Source organism: Vipera ursinii (assembly GCF_947247035.1).
Source record: "Vipera ursinii genome assembly, chromosome: 4".
Classification (NCBI taxonomy): Eukaryota; Metazoa; Chordata; class Lepidosauria; order Squamata; family Viperidae; genus Vipera; species Vipera ursinii.
In genome coordinates this window covers 57,282,209-57,300,675 of record NC_139514.1, presented here as the reverse complement: position 1 = coordinate 57,300,675, position 18,467 = coordinate 57,282,209, and the positions used below count along the sequence as shown (strand labels likewise).

At 39.2% G+C, this 18,467-nt stretch overlaps 1 protein-coding gene across 5 annotated transcripts in view; it reads left to right on the top strand.

Moving 5' to 3' along the window:
• Positions 1 to 18,467, top strand: part of KDM6A (lysine demethylase 6A) — a 167,951-nt gene that overhangs the window by 129,920 nt on the left and 19,564 nt on the right. For all 5 annotated transcript variants that reach the window (XM_083362452.1, XM_083362453.1, XM_083362450.1 and 2 more), the window contains 6 exons: positions 3,127 to 3,256; positions 3,911 to 4,016; positions 4,246 to 4,451; positions 9,370 to 9,434; positions 13,687 to 13,761; positions 15,088 to 15,236. In XM_083362452.1, coding sequence (XP_083218578.1) covers positions 3,127 to 3,256; positions 3,911 to 4,016; positions 4,246 to 4,451; positions 9,370 to 9,434; positions 13,687 to 13,761; positions 15,088 to 15,236 — 731 coding nt within the window. The remainder of the gene's footprint in view (positions 1 to 3,126; positions 3,257 to 3,910; positions 4,017 to 4,245; positions 4,452 to 9,369; positions 9,435 to 13,686; positions 13,762 to 15,087; positions 15,237 to 18,467) is intronic.

Below are 18,467 nucleotides of genomic sequence, written 5' to 3'. Positions count from 1 at the left end.
TCATAAGTCACCTTTTAAATGCTGTTGTAACTTTGAACAGTCATTAATCAAATGGTTATAAGTCAAGGATTACCTGTACTGCAAAACGTACAATCCATTTTAATAATAATACTGCTTGAACACCATTGGCATTGACAAATTCGCCATTTGTCAATTGCAAAAGGCGGCCTTACTAGGAACTGCTTCCATCCTGCGACGATATCTGTAATACCATCAAACATCCACATCTGCCTATCCTTGGTAAGGACTCGATAGGTAGACAAAAATGCCAAATCCAGTCTAAACATCTGGCTGACTGTGCGATGATTAATAATAATAATAATATATTCAGAGGTGGTTTGGTATTACCTATTTCCTAGAAAAAGTATTAGCCCGAAGTTGCCCAGTTGCCTTCATGTCCAAGGCAGGACTAACATTAATATTCTATAGCAGACATGTCAAACACAAGGCCCGGGGGCCGGATCCGGCCCACGAAGTGGTTTCATGCGGCTCCCGAAGCCATCCTGGAAACAGTGAGGGAACGGCCCCCACTGCCTTGGCCCTGGCCCAGAGACCCTCCTTCTGCCAAAGACCCTCAGATCTGTCCCACTCCTGCCCAGGCCCCCATAGGCACCCTTGATGCGAACGATGTAGAGCTGGCCACACCCACCCAGTAGGCCATACGCACTCTAGCCACACCCACCCAGTAGGCCACGCCCACCCTGGCCATACCCACCCGGCCCCCTGAGGGCAACCGCAATGCTGATGCGGCCCTCAATGAAATTGAGTTTGACACCCCTGTTCTATAGGGTACCTTATGCACTACAGGTAATTCTTGTTTAGAGGCCGTTCACAGTTATGATGAAAAAATTATTTTATGACCAATCCTCACATTTATGACCTTCGCAGATCTGTAAAGCACAGGAAAGCTGAAGTATATCATAAGGAAAGTTGTGGTTTCACTTAGTGATCATTTCTGTTAACAACAGAGTTAGCAGTCACAGTTGTGGTCGCCAAACAAGGACTACCTTTACACCAAACCTGCTCTCAATAATAAATACTATCAGCAAAAATTCAACATTGTAAAACTGATATAAAACAGAAAAACTACATCAAAACACTTAATGCATCCAAACTCAAATACATCATCTATTCTCATCTCAGTCCCCAGACACGCATTTAAAAGTCATGTTTTTAAAAGCTTCATAAATTCCAGGAGTTAGGGTGAAGTTTCTATAACTGGTGGGAAAGAATGCCACAGGAAGAGAGCTTCTGCAGAAAATGTTCTCTCTTGAGTTCCTCTCATTAGAATCCGGGATTCTCCAGCAAGCCCCTAGCACAGACAACAAAGTTGTGGATTTCACCTTGTTTTGCTGCATTAAGCTTAACATAATATACTTTTTTGAAGGGACGCGGTGGCTCAGTGGGTTAGGACGCTGAGCTTGTCGATCAGAAGGTCGGCAGTTTGGGGGATTGAATCCCGAGTGCCGCATAACAGAGTGAGCGCCTGTTACTCGTGCCAGCTTCTGCCAACCTAGCAGTTCTAAAGCACGTAAAAATGCAAGTAGAAAAATAGGGACCACTCCGGTGGGACGGTAACAGCATTCCGTGCGCCTTTGGTGTCTAGTCATGCCGGCCACATGACCACGGAGACGTCCTCGGACAAGCGCTGGCTCTTCGGCTTTGAAACGGAGATGAGCACCGGCCCCTAGAGTTGGAAACGACTAGCATGCATGTGCGGGGGAACCTTTACCTTACCTTTTTAAATATATTTACTGTCAAAATGCAGTTTCTTAACAGTTTGCTACTGGAATATAGCAATGCTGTTTCTTGAGCTAAACAAAAAAGATTAAGCCATGTATACTTCCAGTTGTAGGTCTTTTTCTTGTGAATTGGGCTAAATAATGGTTAATAGTATTTTTCTATTAGACCCATATTTGATGTACACAGTCATATGCCAGCTACTAAAATCTGAGTGCTATAATTTTTCTTGTATTTTACTAAAAAGGTATTTTACTAAAAAAAGGATTAAGGAGGGGAAAATATAGTTGGCTAGTGCCTTGATATAGCTGCTAGTTATTCTTTGCCCAGATTGCCATAGTTTAAAACAATAATGCAATATTGTATTAAGCTGTGGCAGTCTGGGCAAGGGAAATCTCTAGAGTTGTGCATTAATAGAGTACAAATAATGAGTAACCCGAAATCTTTGACTCCTAATTTTGCCTCTAGAAAATCAATTGGCCATTGATAGCTATACTCTGAAAAATCCAACTTAATTCAAAGTTGTTTGTTGACATTGATTTGTTTATTGAGTTTTTAAAATAGAAAGTTGGATTTTATTTGTTCATATCATAGCAAACTACATCAGCTTCCTTCGGTGGAAGGAGAAACTGAACATTATCCATGAATTCTTCCAGTGTACTCCAAAGCAAGTTTTACTGGAAAATGTTGAAATAAGGAAATAAATTGATTCTATTAGAACAATGTTTCCCAACTTTGGCAATTTTCAGGTGTATAGAATAATAAGTATAAAATGAAGAACATCTTCCACAGTTAACTCTAGTTATGATAGTGAATCTGGTAGGCATTTTTTAAATTATATGTAACAGGAAAGTTTAATTATTACGTATGAAAATATAGTATTCCTTAAAATATTTCAAAATATTTTCCAAGTTTCATAAAGTATATTAAAAGTTAAAGTTGAATAATTTGAAGTTGACAGTTGTTCCTGTTTCATTAATAGTGTTATCCTTATGTAATATGTAAAATATTGTATCTCCTTAATTATAATAGTGCTTCTTAAGATGAGGGTATTGACTTGGACATCCTTTATTCACAAGTGTAAATCCATGGTATTTGTACTTTTTCACACATGTAGATAAAAAGGATGTTCTCTATAAACAATCACAATTTATTTTTTTGTTAGTTTTTGTTCTGCTTTGTAGCTCTCAGCTTTTATGTCTGATGTTGCAAACTAAGGAGGGATAAAGAATGCCTTTCTAACTAAACAAATATTGAAGCCCTTTATTAAATATATCAAGAATATATTTTTCCAAGCTGAAAAATGATATCTGCAGTTTGTGTGCAAAGTAATACATGGTCTTTATTTTTGTGTGTTTATCAGGTTTTAACTATTTTGTTTCTTAGGAATTTGGGGAAAAACGGCCTATCAAACAGTAGCATTTTATTGGATAAATGTCCTCCTCCAAAACCACCACCACCTCCATATCCTCCCTTGCCAAAGGATAAGTTGAATCCACCTACACCTAGTATTTATGTACGTATTGTCTGGAGATGGTTATAAAAAGTATGAGAGTGCCTATTAAAAACAAAATCTAGTTTATGGTATTGGATATATTTTCAGTTATCTGTTATTCTTGCAGCTTATTGTATATTTAATACAGAGAGCTACTTTATTTCAGATTTTCCAAAACAATAAGATTTCCGTTATCATCCCAGTATTTCATTTCAAATAGATTTCAAAAGAGAAAACATTCTACACAGAAACAAATTTACCACACTTCTTTCAGGAAAGCTTACATATTCACATTATTTAAAGACATTAATTAGGGAAATAAATTTACAGTAAAAAGGAATATTATACTTATAAATATCCTATCTTATTCATAGATATTTCTGTATAAAAGTTATCATATAGGGTTATTTCTGTACTCTTCCAAGTATAATAATATTTATTATTTCTTAGGCACTTTAAAAATTCCAGCTATACACAATATGTTGAATTATTATGAAACTTTATAGGCCCTCTGAACATCTGATTATATTTTCTTTGAAGATTATTGTTGCACTGTTTTTTAATGCATTAATATCATGAAGTTATCCTTGAAATATAATCAAAGGACTAAATCCAGTTTTATATTTTGTAATAACAATGATATTTGAATTACAGTGTTAAATTCTATTTTTATAGCTGGAAAATAAGCGTGATGCTTTCTTCCCACCTTTACACCAATTTTGTACAAATCCAAACAATCCTGTTACTGTAATACGTGGCCTTGCTGGAGCTCTTAAATTAGGTATGTTTGATAAATAAAAAATAAATTTGGGGCAAAGGAATATTTTTATGAATATTTGCTAAAGAGACATTATTGTGACGAGACGTGTTATTATATTTTAAAACAGCATTTGCTTATGTTAGGAATAATGCAATATTTTTTGTAATCTCTGTTGGCAATGTCTGTAAATTTTTCTGCTGTTGTATTAGGAAAGCTTTTAGTTTTATTAAACACATTTCCTATTTCTTAGATCTGGGACTCTTCTCTACCAAAACTTTGGTAGAAGCTAATAATGAACACTTGGTTGAAGTAAGGACACAATTATTGCAACCATCAGATGAAAACTGGGATTCTACTGGAACAAAAAAAACATGGCATTGTGAAAGCAGCAAATCTCAGTCTACAATTGCTAAATATGCACAATACCAGGCCTCCTCATTCCAGGAATCCTTAAGGGTAGGTACACCATTTTTGTATTGACTGAAGGTTATTAATTTTTTTGTGGTTGAAGATTTTATATAAATTAATGGTAAAGGCTTACAGTTTCAAAAAAATACTAGAATGCAATAATGTACAATAATGTTTAAGCAAAATAAAGAATGCACCTATATGCTGTGCTTTGTTAAGTTATAAATACAAGCATATAAAATATTTTAAGCTTAAAATAAAAATGAACTTACTCTAAACATGATATTTTTCTGTATTTTCATGCTTGCGTTTTTATTTTTACATTTTATGTTGATAGTTGTTATATTTTTCACTGCATTCTGTTTGCTTTAATGCCTTTAACAGAAATACTCAATTTTTTTTAAAAAAAGTTTAGCCTATTTGAAGAAGTGGCCTCGTATTTAAATTTAATATTGAGCAACCCCAATACAAATGAAGTTGAAATTGATTATTTCAGATGAGGGGATGTGGATTAATGATTGCTAGTTAGTTACCATGTCATGTTCAGGCCTTTGTTTTTAATATGTGCAGCCCTAAATAGATCACCCAATAAATCACTGATATCACCAGAGGAGTGATCTACTGCAGCAGTCTCCAGGCTTTGTGGACCAGCTGTAGGGGGGGGAAAGGGAATGGTTCCACATGAGCCGGCCTCTCGCACAAATGAGGCTGCCTGTGCTTGCCTGCCTGCTGTGAGCACAGGTGGAGCTGTGCGCAGGCTCGCTCACTGCTTTCGTGGCCCAGTTCTGAATGAACCACGACCCAGTAGTGGGCTGCAGCCCGGGGGTTGGGGACTCCTGATCTACAGCATTTGCTAAGATTGATTGCCATATTAAACAGAAACTCCATGACTTACAACCATGCCTTTAGCAACCATTCAAAGTTAAAACAGCACTGAAAAAGCGACTTATGATTGATCCTCAGACTTACAACTGTTGCAGCATCCCCATGGTCACATGATCAAAATTCAGGTGCTTGGCAACTTTCATGTATTTATGACATTTGCAGCATTCCAGGATCATGGAATTGCCATTTGTGATCTTCCCTGCTGGCTTCTGACCAAAAAAAGTCAATGGGAGAAGCCAGATTCACTTAACAACCATGTGAGTCACTGAACAGTTGCAATGATTTGCTTAACAGCCATGGAGGAAATGGTTGTAGAAACGGGTGCAACTTACTTAACAACCACCTTGCTTAATAGTGGAATTCTAGTCTCAAATTACGGTTATAAGTCAAGGACCACCTATAGTCTTAGGCAAGGCTTCCTGTAACGATATCTGCATTCTGGGAAGTTTTCTTCCCTGAAATAAATTTACTGTTACAGCTCTTGAAAAATCTTTCTCTTCGCTTGGGTTTTCAGTGTATTACTTCTGAATAAGCATTTTGTTTTGTTTTTGTATTCCTTTCCTCTTTATCTTTTTAATGAATATATTTTTATATTGTTTTAATGTATGCTTTTGTTTTGGAAGTGGAATAGAAATATAATAAATAAAATAGTAAAGAATGTAAAGAGATCTAGTATATTGTGGCCCTATAAAAAAGATGGCGTTAGAAAATACTGTCATGGACAGTTTGTAATTAGGTGTATAGACCCTACATTCATCCTGGCCATGAGGATGGGGAGCTGGGGTTGTGATGGCCAAGCTAAGGACATCTGCAACAATGCAGCATCCTCCGATAAGCCTCGGGGAGGCAGAGCTACCTAGCATTTTGGAGATCGGGAGTTGGCTGGATTTGTAGGCTCAGAGCTGCTATTTTTACCTGGATTGGCTAGAATAGTAGGGGAAGTCTCAGGTGAGTTGGTTCTCCAGCACATTGCATATCAGTTTTTGGCTGTGGCCTTGGCTGAGCTACTCAGCTCTTGATGATTTTTAGAGAAAATGGCAAACTGTGGTACGCTAGCAACAGTAGCAGCAAAGACAGATCTGTGATCAGACTTTTGGGCTGTTGGATGAGGCTATGCCTGATGAGGCTATGCCTGTGTTTTCTGATAATGCTAGTCTCTGGATTTGCCATGGGATGGCAGCAGGAGCAGGCAGGAGGCTTTTGAGGGACACTGGCCCGTGTTCAGACTAGCCAATTAGAACAGCAGTCATTGGATAGCTTCACCTTTTCTCCCAATTGCATATAACTCGCCAGCCAGCTGAAGCAATTTTTCATCTAATGTTTGGATCTGTCTCTCCCAGTGCCATTTGAAGAGTTTGTGACTCTGACAATGTTAAGAATTGGGGATGTCCTCTGGGCTACTGTTACTGTTTTCCCCTGTGTAACAGCAGGGTTGCAGAGATGTATTATTCTGTGTTAACCTTGCCTTCTCGGCTATGGCTCTTCTATCCCAGGTGAGAGCAGGGCAGGTTGTGTGGAGTAATTTATTGCTTGACATATGGCAGATGGAAAGGGAGATGCAATAGCCTAAACTAAGAGATGCTCAGGGGAAGGCAGAAGGCCTCCCAGTACTGGTCAGCCCTTAAAGGTGGATTAGAACGTTGGGGTCCTCTGGCTTGGGGATGAAGCAGTTTGGGCTGAGGGAGTCTGGCGTGATCAGGGGGGAAGATGCAGGCAATAGACAGAAAGGAAATGGAGGGTGGAAATTGCATGGATGGTGGCCTCAAGCTTTAGTATTGATATTCCCTTCCATTCACCATGCTCTGCCCAAAGCCTGGTAATCACCCAGCTGCTACTACTTAATATAGAGTTAGCCTATAATAAGACTTTCCTCATCCACAATTAAATTCTGGGCGAGAAGGCTGACTTTGTTTGCATTATTCAAACCTGTTGGCTGGGCCTGGTGGAGGAGGTTCCCCTCTTTGAGATTTGCCCAGCTGCGTCTCTTGTGTGGCGTCATCCATGAACTCGGGGTTGGGGCCGAGGTCTGGGAAATCTTAGTCGCTTTCAGGGTTCCTCTCTAGAAATTGCTAGGTATGAAGCCCTGTTTGTGAAGTTAGGCTGTTGGGATCAGAAGAAACTGTTGGTTGTGTACCACCCTCTCTGCTGCACAGTAACCTGAGTTGGCAGTGGAGTTCTGCAGATTTATGATTCTAGGGACTTGGGCCTGCTGTTCTTGGGTATAGACTCCAAGGCAGATCAAATGTTACTGGCAGTCATGGATCTCAGCCAATCATCTTTGGCTCAGCTTACAGAGAAGGCCCTATTTTAGGCTTAGTTTTTATCTTGGGCTGTGGCAATGTGGTTTGCAGTTGGGGAATGTTTCCAGCAGTCCCTTGCCATGTACCAATAGCTCCCTGCAAGCTCTAAGGTTCTCTGGTGGTGCACCTCCTTGAATAGAGGCAAGATCTATTTAAACAGTGTGCCTTAAGCATTTGATGGACCCCATTCAGTTTCACTGGGAGCATAGGATTGTGCTTTGGTACACAGTTCAACTGAGGTCTGTGTTGTCTCCTGGAGTGAGAGAGCAATCTTGGACCAGATCAAGTCTGTGCATCATCTCTATGCTCATGGATTATGGAGGGTTCTGTGGTTTTCATAGGTGGTTCAGATGATGAAATGGCATAAGAGGTACCCAACTGGAGGAAAACAAATAGTGAATCCAAACAAGCATGGGTAAGAATCTTCCTTAAGGATTACTTGTGTTGATAAGGGCAACAAAATCTATTTAATTTTCTGCCCTTATTGCATCCATAGAGAGCCAGCCAATGACCCTGTTTACAGTGACCTGGTCCCTTCTTTGTAAGGGGGATTCCCAGGAACTCTTGCCATGCTGAAGATTATTCTAGGCACCTGTCAGATAAAGTTGCTCAGATTTCTTAAAAGTTGGAATTCAGCTCTGTAGTAACAAGAAGTTGCCTGAGGTATGGTATTGCTTGGAAGAACTTGAACCTGATGAAGTGGAGCTGTGAGTTTGGTCACCTATGTTTTAAGTCCCCATTCTTTCTGGTCGATTAAGGTCTGCTTGGAGATAGCAGGTGGTTGAGCCTATGTGGTGGTAAATGGTTCTCTGTGAGAGAGGACAGTTCTGTCTGCCTTGAAGGAGGCAATTGCCCACCCCCTGCTTAAGAGATCATCACTGGTCTTTGAACATAATATCATTCTGGGCCAGCTAAGGATTAGGAGTGGGAGGCACTGTATGGCATGGGGAAACTAAGCACAGCGGGACAAATTGCTCAAAACAGGTTTTTTTATTGCTTTTTTGCGTATAAATAAGAATCTTGTCAGATTAAAGTACACTGCATATCTATCAGACAAATGTTGTGAAGAATTACAGAAGACCTTCTCTGGGCCTCTTCCTGTATACTAACAATTCAGTATTGATTTGTCTCTTCACTTCTCTCTCTGCAACTCAGTACAGTACAATTCCCCCACAGCTACCCTGTTACAGTGGTTTCCTCTCCTTGATTTTGGGTTCACTCATTGCTGGTTAGAAGGGAGAGATTGAGATTGAGGCCTTTCCTTGGTACAGTCTCCCCAGTTCTGTTTAACATCTACACAAAGCTGTTGGGTGAAGTCATCCACTGGCATGGAGTGCAGTATCATCAGTATGCTAATGATAATCAGTTGTACCTCTCCACCCTGGGCTGACGAGGTGATGCTTCCCAATGCTTGGAGGCAACGAGGGTTTAGAAAAGGGAGAACAGGCTTTGGCTCAACCCTGGCAAGATTGAGTGACTTTTGTGTGTGTGTGTGTGTGTGTGTGTGTGTGTGTGTGTGTGTGTGTGTGTATAATTATATAGAATTGTAATATATCTCTTTATAGTCTGTATAACATCACGGTTGATGTTTTAAAGAACAAACATCGACGGTAAGCTTATAAAGAGAGATAATTATCTTAAAGAATAATTACACTGAAAGCTAGTCCATGAATAATTGAATATGTTTATCTTAGAAATATTTATAGGCACTTCACATTGCACATATACTATATATTTATGATAGACTATAACAATTGTATTAAATTATATGATGTTTGCAGGAGGAAAATGAAAAAAAGACTCATCATAAGGACCATTCAGATAGTGAGTCAACATCTTCTGATAAGTAAGTATATAAAATGTTTAATTTCTTTCACCTGTCATATTAATTTTCTTTATTTATTATTTATTATTTATTATTTAGACTTATATACCGCCCTTCTCCCGTAGGACCCAGGGCGGTTATTGTATATTGTATATTCTGTTTCTTTTGTATGTGATCATGTTGCTAAAATGTACTGTAAATGCACTCAAGTATATAAAATAGTTTTCATTAGGCTGGGGTCATGTAGAAAAAAAAAGTTTTCAGTGTAACAGTTTGGGCAGGCAGTGCCTCAGAAATGTTTTAAACCTGGTTAAAGACAGAAAAAATATTTGTTGAGCTTAAAAAAATAATCTCTGGAATTTCACAGTTAAATAAGGTTCCAAAGTTAAATTACAGGATTGTCATCAATTGATTAGATTAGAATTATAAAAATATTCACTTGTGGTTGTTCCAAAGGTGCTTTTCCAAAAGGCAACTGGACTTTCTTGTTTTTTCCTAATCGAATGGTGGGAATGGAAGGGAAAAAGTTAGTCCATTCAGTTAGAACTGAATAAGCTTTTTGGATGAGAAGTGAAACGTTTTCAATGAAGAAAACCAAGAAAGTCCACTTGCCTTTTGAAAAAGCGTCTTTGGGACAATAATGACCTGGATGATTGAGAATCTCCACAGACGTTCACTTGTAATAAATGAATATTCTAGAGTTATCTATTATTAATTAATATTCCACATTCATGATGAGCTTTAGAGTTCAGCTTCTTTATAAAGAGATGGGTAGGGTATAAAATATTTATTTACTTATTTACATTTATTTATTTAGAAACCGCCATCTCTCTCACAGAGGAAATCTGTGTACAAATCAAATGTACTTTACATAGATAACTGCACTCACTGGTGTGTTAAATACTGGTGTATTCAGTTTTGAGTTTAATATGTATTTCTATTTAAACAGGTAATTGTATGTAGTTTAGATATGATTTGTACATATGTGGGTGAATTATAGAATTTCAAATGCATACTGTTTAAATGCAAAACCAATTAGTTGTTGACTACATCAATGTAGCATACTGTACCTGAGCAATTAGAATTAAATCTTTGAAGGTATTGATTACAATAGAAATCAATTGATTACAGGAGACAGACAATTTTATTTCAAAATTATAATGCTAGTATACTTTGAAGAGAGCAAACTTTGTATTCCATACTATCAGCTGTTAATTTTTTTAAAAAAAAAAATCTGTAAAAGATGTGAAGATCACATGACCCTAGAGATGCTGTGGTGGCCAAAACTTCAAGGACCAGTTGTAAGTACCATTCATTCAAACAATTGCTGAATGAATGGTAGTTGTTGCATTTTGCCTCAGATTAAATATTCCCAACAGTATGAATCTCTCTTGACCAGATTTAATTTTTATTTTCATTGCCATCTCAACCTGTTTCAATAAGTTTTAAAGTGCTGTCTTACCAATAGACTATAAAGTTATTACTTCCCATTGATTTCCAAAGTATATACAATGATGCTGAAAAGTTTGTTGAGTCCATTTAAGTTTTCAATATTAATGCATATATATGATTTGTTCTCTACATGTCCTAAAACTAGATAAAGAGAACCTAGTTAAAAATATAATATTTTTTTAATCCCATTTATATCCCGCCCTTCTCCGAAGACTCAGGGTGGATTACAATCTAAGAAGCACAAATCAATGTGCTTAGCAATAGCCTTCATTCTATGTATATGCCTGCTTATTAGGGCTTTCGCCCCCCCCCCAACAATCTGGGTCCTCATTTTACCTACCTCGGAAGGATGGAAGGCTGAGTCAACCTTGAGCCTGGTGGGACTTGAACCTGCACTAATTGCAGGCAGCTGGTGTTACGTCGGGAGGCATTAGCCCACTGCTCCACCAAGGCTCTTAATTGTTCATTTGTTTCTTGAAGAAAATGATCCAAAAGTAATATTTGTGTGTAAAAGTACACTAGGATCAGTTCATTTGAAGGGGAAAATATGGACAAGTGTTTTAATCAATGGGATAATAATCAGATGTGAATGTGAGAGAACCTGCCTTATTTAAAGAACAGAATTCTGTGTGCTTACTATCAAAGTCTGGTCTTCATAATACAGGCATATAGAACTGTATCATGGTTCGAAGAAAGGAGATTTGTTGATGCTTATCATGCTGGAAAAGGTTAAAAACTTTTTCAATGAGTTTGCACTCCCAAAATCCACTGTCAGACAGATTGTGGAGGTAATTCAACACCATTGCTACCCTCTCCAGGACAGTTCAACCTAGAGCACACTAAGAGCTAGGTGTATAACACTCAAGGACAGGGGTGTCAAACTGCCGGCCCACAAGCCGGATGCGTCATGACGAAACTGCACCCACCCCATTGCCGGCAATGGGGAAAAGTTCCAATACATCGCGCATCGTCATGTGACGTCGTGAGTTTGACATGTCTGCTCTAGGACATCTCAAAAAAGTGCAGGTTAATGTCTAAGAAATTAAAGATTTCATTTGTATTAGCAAATGTCAGTGTTTGTAAGAGTACCCTCAAGAGAACACTGAACAACAATTATGTGCAGGGTAGTACTGAATCGTATGTTTTAGATCATGATTTATGTTGAAATACTGAAAATTCAAAAGGGTGCACCAACTTTTAAGCATTACTGTATCTATTGATACAACCAAAAATGAGAGAGAGTGACCGGCCCAGAATCACCCATCCAACTTTCAAACCTAAAATGGGGCTAGAAATTCAAAGTCTCCTAAGTTCTTGCCAGGAGCCTTAACCACTGGACCACACTGCACCTTTAGACCAAATATATACAAATTTTAAGCTTGGAGTTAATTGTAGCATGAATAAATGCTTCATAACAGTGTAGCTGCTGATCTGGTAGAGCAGACGTCAAACTCAGATGTCATGTAACGTTGCAAAACTTATCGGGACAGTTTTGCCATTGCCGGCAATGGGGTGGACACAGCTTCCACATGACGCATGCAGCCTGCGGACCAGCAGTTAATAATAATAATAATAATAATAATAATAATAATAATAATAATAATAATAATAATAATAATAATAATAATAATAATAATAATAATTTATTTGTATACCGCCCTTCTCCCGAAGGACTCAGGGCGGTGAACAAGGCAATAAATGCTAAAATACAAAGATACAAAAATTAAGAAAAGATTAAACATAATGCCCAATGCAATACAACAATAAATTACAATACATTAAAAGCAATAATAAAACCCAAACCCATCAGACCAGGCCGGCTTGTTCAAACAAATAGGTCTTTAGATCACGTTGGAAGGAGTGAAGGTCGGGCGCCATCCGGAGCTCAACCAGTAAGCGGTTCCACAGATCCGGCACACCCACAGAGAAGGCCCTCCCCCTGGGGGCCACCAGACGGCATTGTCTGACCGGTGGCACCCTGAGGAGGCCCTCTCTGTGGGAGCGCACTGGGCGGAGGGAAGTTGATGCCGGCCGCAGGTGCTCCCTAAGGTACTCCGGACCCATGGCATGTAGGGCTTTAAAGGTCATTACCAGCACCTTGAATCTCACCCAGAAGACAACTGGAAGCCGATGCAGCTCACAGAGCAAAGGTGTAACATGGGAGTATCGGGAGACCCCCAACACGACTCTCGCAGCTGCATTCTGCACCAGTTGGAGCCTCCAAGTGGTCCTCAAGGGCAGCCCCATGTAGAGAGTGTTGCAGTAGTCTAATCGAGAGGTCACGAGCGCATGAGTGACCGTACGCAAGGCATCCCGGTCTAGATAGGGCCGCAACTGGCGCACCAGGCGAACCTGGGCGAAGGCCCCCCTAGTCACAGTTACTATATGATCTAAAGAAAGCTGTGAGTCTAGGAGGACTCCCAAGTTGCGGGCCCTATCTACGGGGGGTAATGACTCACCCCCCATAGAAAGAGATGGAATGTTCTGAATTTCCTGAGATGCTGGTACGCACAGCCACTCAGTCTTGTCAGGGTTGAGTTTGACACCCCTGTGGTAGAGGTATATGTTTATTTCACTTAACAAAACCAAGATCTATTCATTATCAATAATACTTAAGCCACTTTAAATTTATGTGTATGGGGGAGGGGGGTTGCTAAAATACGTAATCTGTGTTTTAATGCATTGCCTGATTGCATTCTTTGTCTGATTCAATGCCCTAAATAAATTATTAAAAACTAAAAGATTGTAAAATAATCTATTTAAAATCTTTTAAAATAAAAAACTAAATATATTTATTAGTGTCTTGTCTTTTAATTTACAGTTCTGGGAAGAGGAAAAGGGGACCTTTTAAAACTATCAAATTTGGGACCAACGTTGATTTATCAGATGACAAGAAGTAAGTAAAGTCACATATACAATATTAAAGTCTTTCCTTTTGTTACCATTTTTTCTTAGATTGTATTCCCAAGTATATTTGGCTTCATTATTTTAGGCATTATGATAATAGTGGTGGCTGTTAGCATACTTGAAAAAAAAATCTCATTAATTAAACCACAGCCCATTTTGTACATAACTTTGTTTCTAATATTCTAATGTTCCAAATTCTGCTACAATTACATACTCAACATAAGACAGTTTAGTTAAAAAAAAAGTTGGATTTTTTTGCGTGCATATGTAAAGAATCTGGAACGAATAGATCTGTTCTTTTCTTAAGAGAAATTCAATTCAAATATTTTCCCCATCAGTGTATAAATGAGATATTACTGATTTTCCTTTAAAATAACGCCTTTATTCACTCAAATCATTTTCTTAATCAATGACATTTATTTAAAATTATATCCCACCTAAACTAAAGTAAGGTTTCCAGAGCATTCAAGAAATACATTTTTCAGAGAACACCAAGCTACTAGCCACATTGATTAGTATCTCAAATTATCTGATTATCCATTGTGGGTAATATTTATTCATACTTATCAGAACAATTTATATATTAATATTTATCAGGACAATTTACATACACCATCAATATCCTAACACAGAGACCCCCAACCTTTTGGGCACCAGAGACCAATACCTTGGAGACAGGGTTTTCCGTACACCAGAGGGGCTATGGTTTCTCGTGCTGCCTGCATCCTGCAGATTGGGCTTCATTTGCTTATGTGGACCAGTTTCTGGCTTGCCGCAGTCCGCTGCCGGTGCATGGACTGGGGGTTGGGAAACCCTGCCCTAGCATTCTGAAGAATAAATACTTCCCCTCTGGAATAGACTAATGTTATCGTGAAAGTCATGCATTTTTGCAGATTAAGATTAAAGGTGAAAGGTCTAAATATTACCTCTCAACTGAGAGACTGAAGGGACATTGATGTTCATCTTTGTAGGGTTATTATAGATAGATGATAATTTAAGAGAAGTAATAATTATTGATTAAAATTGGATTTATGTGTGTCTGAATTGTATGCTCATTTTGAATACCTATTCTGGACAAGTTGCTTTAATACAACTTAATAATTTTCTCTTTCACACACCTATGTCACTCTCCCTTTCAAATGTCATTATTACACTTGGTTGCTGTTAGTTTTCCAGTGGGCTTCAATTGGTATGTTAAGGTGCCCTTAGATTTTTACTGTAATTATATATAGTTATTAAAAAATTTTCAGGGAAGAAAAATGCTTTGTGTTCCCCAAAATATTATATAATCAGTTCATTTGCTATTTTGTAACAGGTGGAAGCTACAGCTACATGAACTTACAAAGCTTCCTGCTTTTGTGCGAGTAGTATCAGCAGGAAACCTTCTTAGTCATGTTGGTCATGCCATCTTGGGAATGAATACCGTTCAGTTGTATATGAAAGTCCCAGGCAGCAGAACATCAGGTAGGTTATACAAAGTACATGCTTCATTTCAGAGGTTGGAGGAGAAAACATTAGTAGAATGGATTTTTGCTTCACTTCAGAGAAACATTTGGTTGCAGTAACACTAGAAGGGGAATTTGAGTAGCTATAGACATGTCTTTATGACCAGACTTCATGGCATAAGCAGTGCTCTTCTGGATTTAGCTCTTAGCCCATATATGTCTATCAGAGTCAGTTACACTGCCATTAAGGCTACTAACCATTGATTCCCATAACTTCCATGAATTGGCCCAACATTTTTTTGAAGTAAGCCAACTTGGTAGCATCTTCTGGAACTGACTTCCAAAGTTGAATTTTGCGTTGCATAAAAGAAACAAAAGTCCTTTTTTCTGTGTAAGTCTTTCAAGTTTCTTTTTCACTGGGTAACCTCTTTTTCTGGTATTTTGGGAAGAAGAAAATAGCTTCTCTTTGTTTACTTTACTTTACTTTACTTACACCAGGGGTCCCCAACCTGTAGGCTGCGGCTCAATGGTGAGCCATGAGGAGTTTGCAGAAATGACTAGAGCAGGAGTGTCAAACTCAATTTCATTGAGGGCCGCATCAGCATTGCGGTTGCCCTCAGGGGGCCAGGTGGGTATGGCCAGGGTGGTCGTGGCCTACTGGGTGGGCGTGGTTAGAGTGCATATGGCCTACTGGGTGGGCGTGGCCAGCTCTATATCATTCGCATCGAGGGTGCCTATGGGGGCCTGGTCAGGAGCGGGACAGATCTGAGGGTCTCTGGCAGAAGGAGGGTCTCTGGGCCAGGGCCAAGGCAGTGGGGGCCGTTCCCTTACTGTTTCCAGGATGGCTTCGTGGGCCGCATGAAACCACTTCGCGGGCCAGATCCGGCCCCCGGGCCTTGTGTTTGACATGTCTGGACTAGAGAGTTCATGCATGCTCACTTGTGTGAGCAACGGGCAAGCGAGCGCACTCCATTTAAGTGAGCGGCAGACATGCGTGCACACCCCTCTCACAAATAGAGCTGCATGCATCTTCTTGCCAGCCACTCATACAGAGGCATCCCCTCTCCCTTCTCCCCCCCCCACTGGTCTTCAAAGCCGAAAACATTGGGGAACTCTAACCTACACCCAAAATATTCAAACTATTTTCCAGAACCCAGTTCCATAAAAATATTCCAGGGGCTACTACAACATTAATTGTAACATTTTGTCCAAATAAATGTATTCTGTGAAATGTATTTATTCATGACCCAAAGATGCTTTTTTCAATAGGCAACTGGACTTTGTTGTTTTTCTTTGAAGACCTTTCGCTTCTCATCCAAGAAGCTTCTTCAGCTTCTTGGATGAGAAGCGAAAGGTCTTCAAAGAAAAACAACAAAGTCCAGTTGCCTCTTGAAAAAGCACCTTTGGGACAACCATGACCTGGATGACTGAGAATCTCCATAGATATTTATTAATAACTTCTATATGATTTCAAATGGATCCTCAGGTATCTTAAATTTGAAGATTGCTAAATTACACTATGCATAATTTTATACTTAAGTTACGTCCCCATTCATTTGCCTCATTTTTAGATTAAAAAGGTCCAAATGTTGCAACCTTACCTAACAGTGAAGTTATTCCAATACCTTGATCCTCTTAGCCCCCCTCTGAAGCTTCTTTATCTCCCCTCTATCCTTTCTGAGGTGCGGCAATGAAAACTGCAGCATTCCAGATCCCATAGGACTATTGATTTCTCAGTACCATTTCCTATTATTCCTAATGTGCTTTTGGCCTTTTCTACAGTGGATGCAGACCATGTTGGCATCTTCATTGGAACAGTTTACTATTCTCCAAGGTTTCTTTCCTCATCAGACAGTGCTAGCTCTGATCCCATTAGTTTATATGAGTTCAGTTTTGGCACCAGACATAGAGGTATTGTTCCATATCCACCCACATTCAAAAAAAACTTGGAGAGAGTTTTAAGACTTTGGAGGGATTATGCATGACAAGATGTGGGATAGAAATCTTCCCCTTCTGCCTGGCTGTTCTTGAGAAGAGACAGACATTAGAGGCTACCTTTTCCAACATCACACTGTTTTCTGAGAATTCATGCAGAAGGCCAACTTAAGATTCCGCCATCACAAGAGGAGATGAGGCATGGATCAAATGGAAGACCTTCTCTGTGTTTCTACACTATAGAATACACTGTTCCACCTTCCATCTTCATTCTTGGGATTCAAGAAGGCATTAAAATGCTAAACAGCTTTTTGATGGTCTATACTGGGTAACCAGGTATACAGTTGTTGTCATTAGTTTTGGTTTGGAAATGTGGTCATCCTCTATAAATTTATTATATTAGGTTTTATTATACACTGCCTAGAAGAGGGGTGTCAAACGGCCGGCCCGCGGGCCAGTTACATCATATGGAGGCTGCACCCACCCCAGCTCCCAGCAAAAAAAAAAGTCAAATACGTCGTGACATGTCATGTAATGTGGCAAGTTTGACACCGTGGCCTAGAATATTAATATTTTTATGTATTGGAGCTTTTCCATTTCCTACTTACTTTCTGGAAATTTCCTCCAGATCCCTTGAACTTGGAGGAGAGACTTTATTGCCTCTAGGCTCTTCCCATTTGTCATACCCAGAGAAAGGAAGAATGTAAGCTACTTGTGCAGCCACAGCTAAGGAAAAAAGGAGAAGAGCAGTGGAGAAAGAGGTAGCATGGTTGTTAGAAGAACCATGGTCAAAGATGAAACGGCAGAATCCATATAGGTCAGTTGAATAACACAGATGTCAGCCACTCATCCCACAGACAAACAACCATCTCCCAGTTGGGATGCACAGATAGGAAGCCAGATACAAGGTCTGAACCTGAGGATGTAAGGTTTTAAGCTAATAGTTGGCCATGTTGCTCATTTTCTGTTCTAATTATACCTTTTCTAGTATTTCTGATAAAACTAGCTTACTAAAGAACTGTATTTTTGAATATCTGCTGCTATCCTTAAAATGGAAGTAATGATCAGAGTGAATTTCTTCCCTTGCACCCATACCAGTGCACAAATCAAGAATCTCTACCACCTCAACAAAAGCAGGAAGCTTCCACAAAGGGGTTTGAATAGTAGTGAAGTAATTTGCTAAAGGAGGGAAGATGCCCTTAAGTGGCAGAAACCAGGAGCCTGCTAGAGTTAGCAGAGTGGAAAGTAGCAAATTCCTTGAATAATGGAATGAGCACACTTTGCCTGCTACATGGAAGGTCAGGAAGGGAAGATT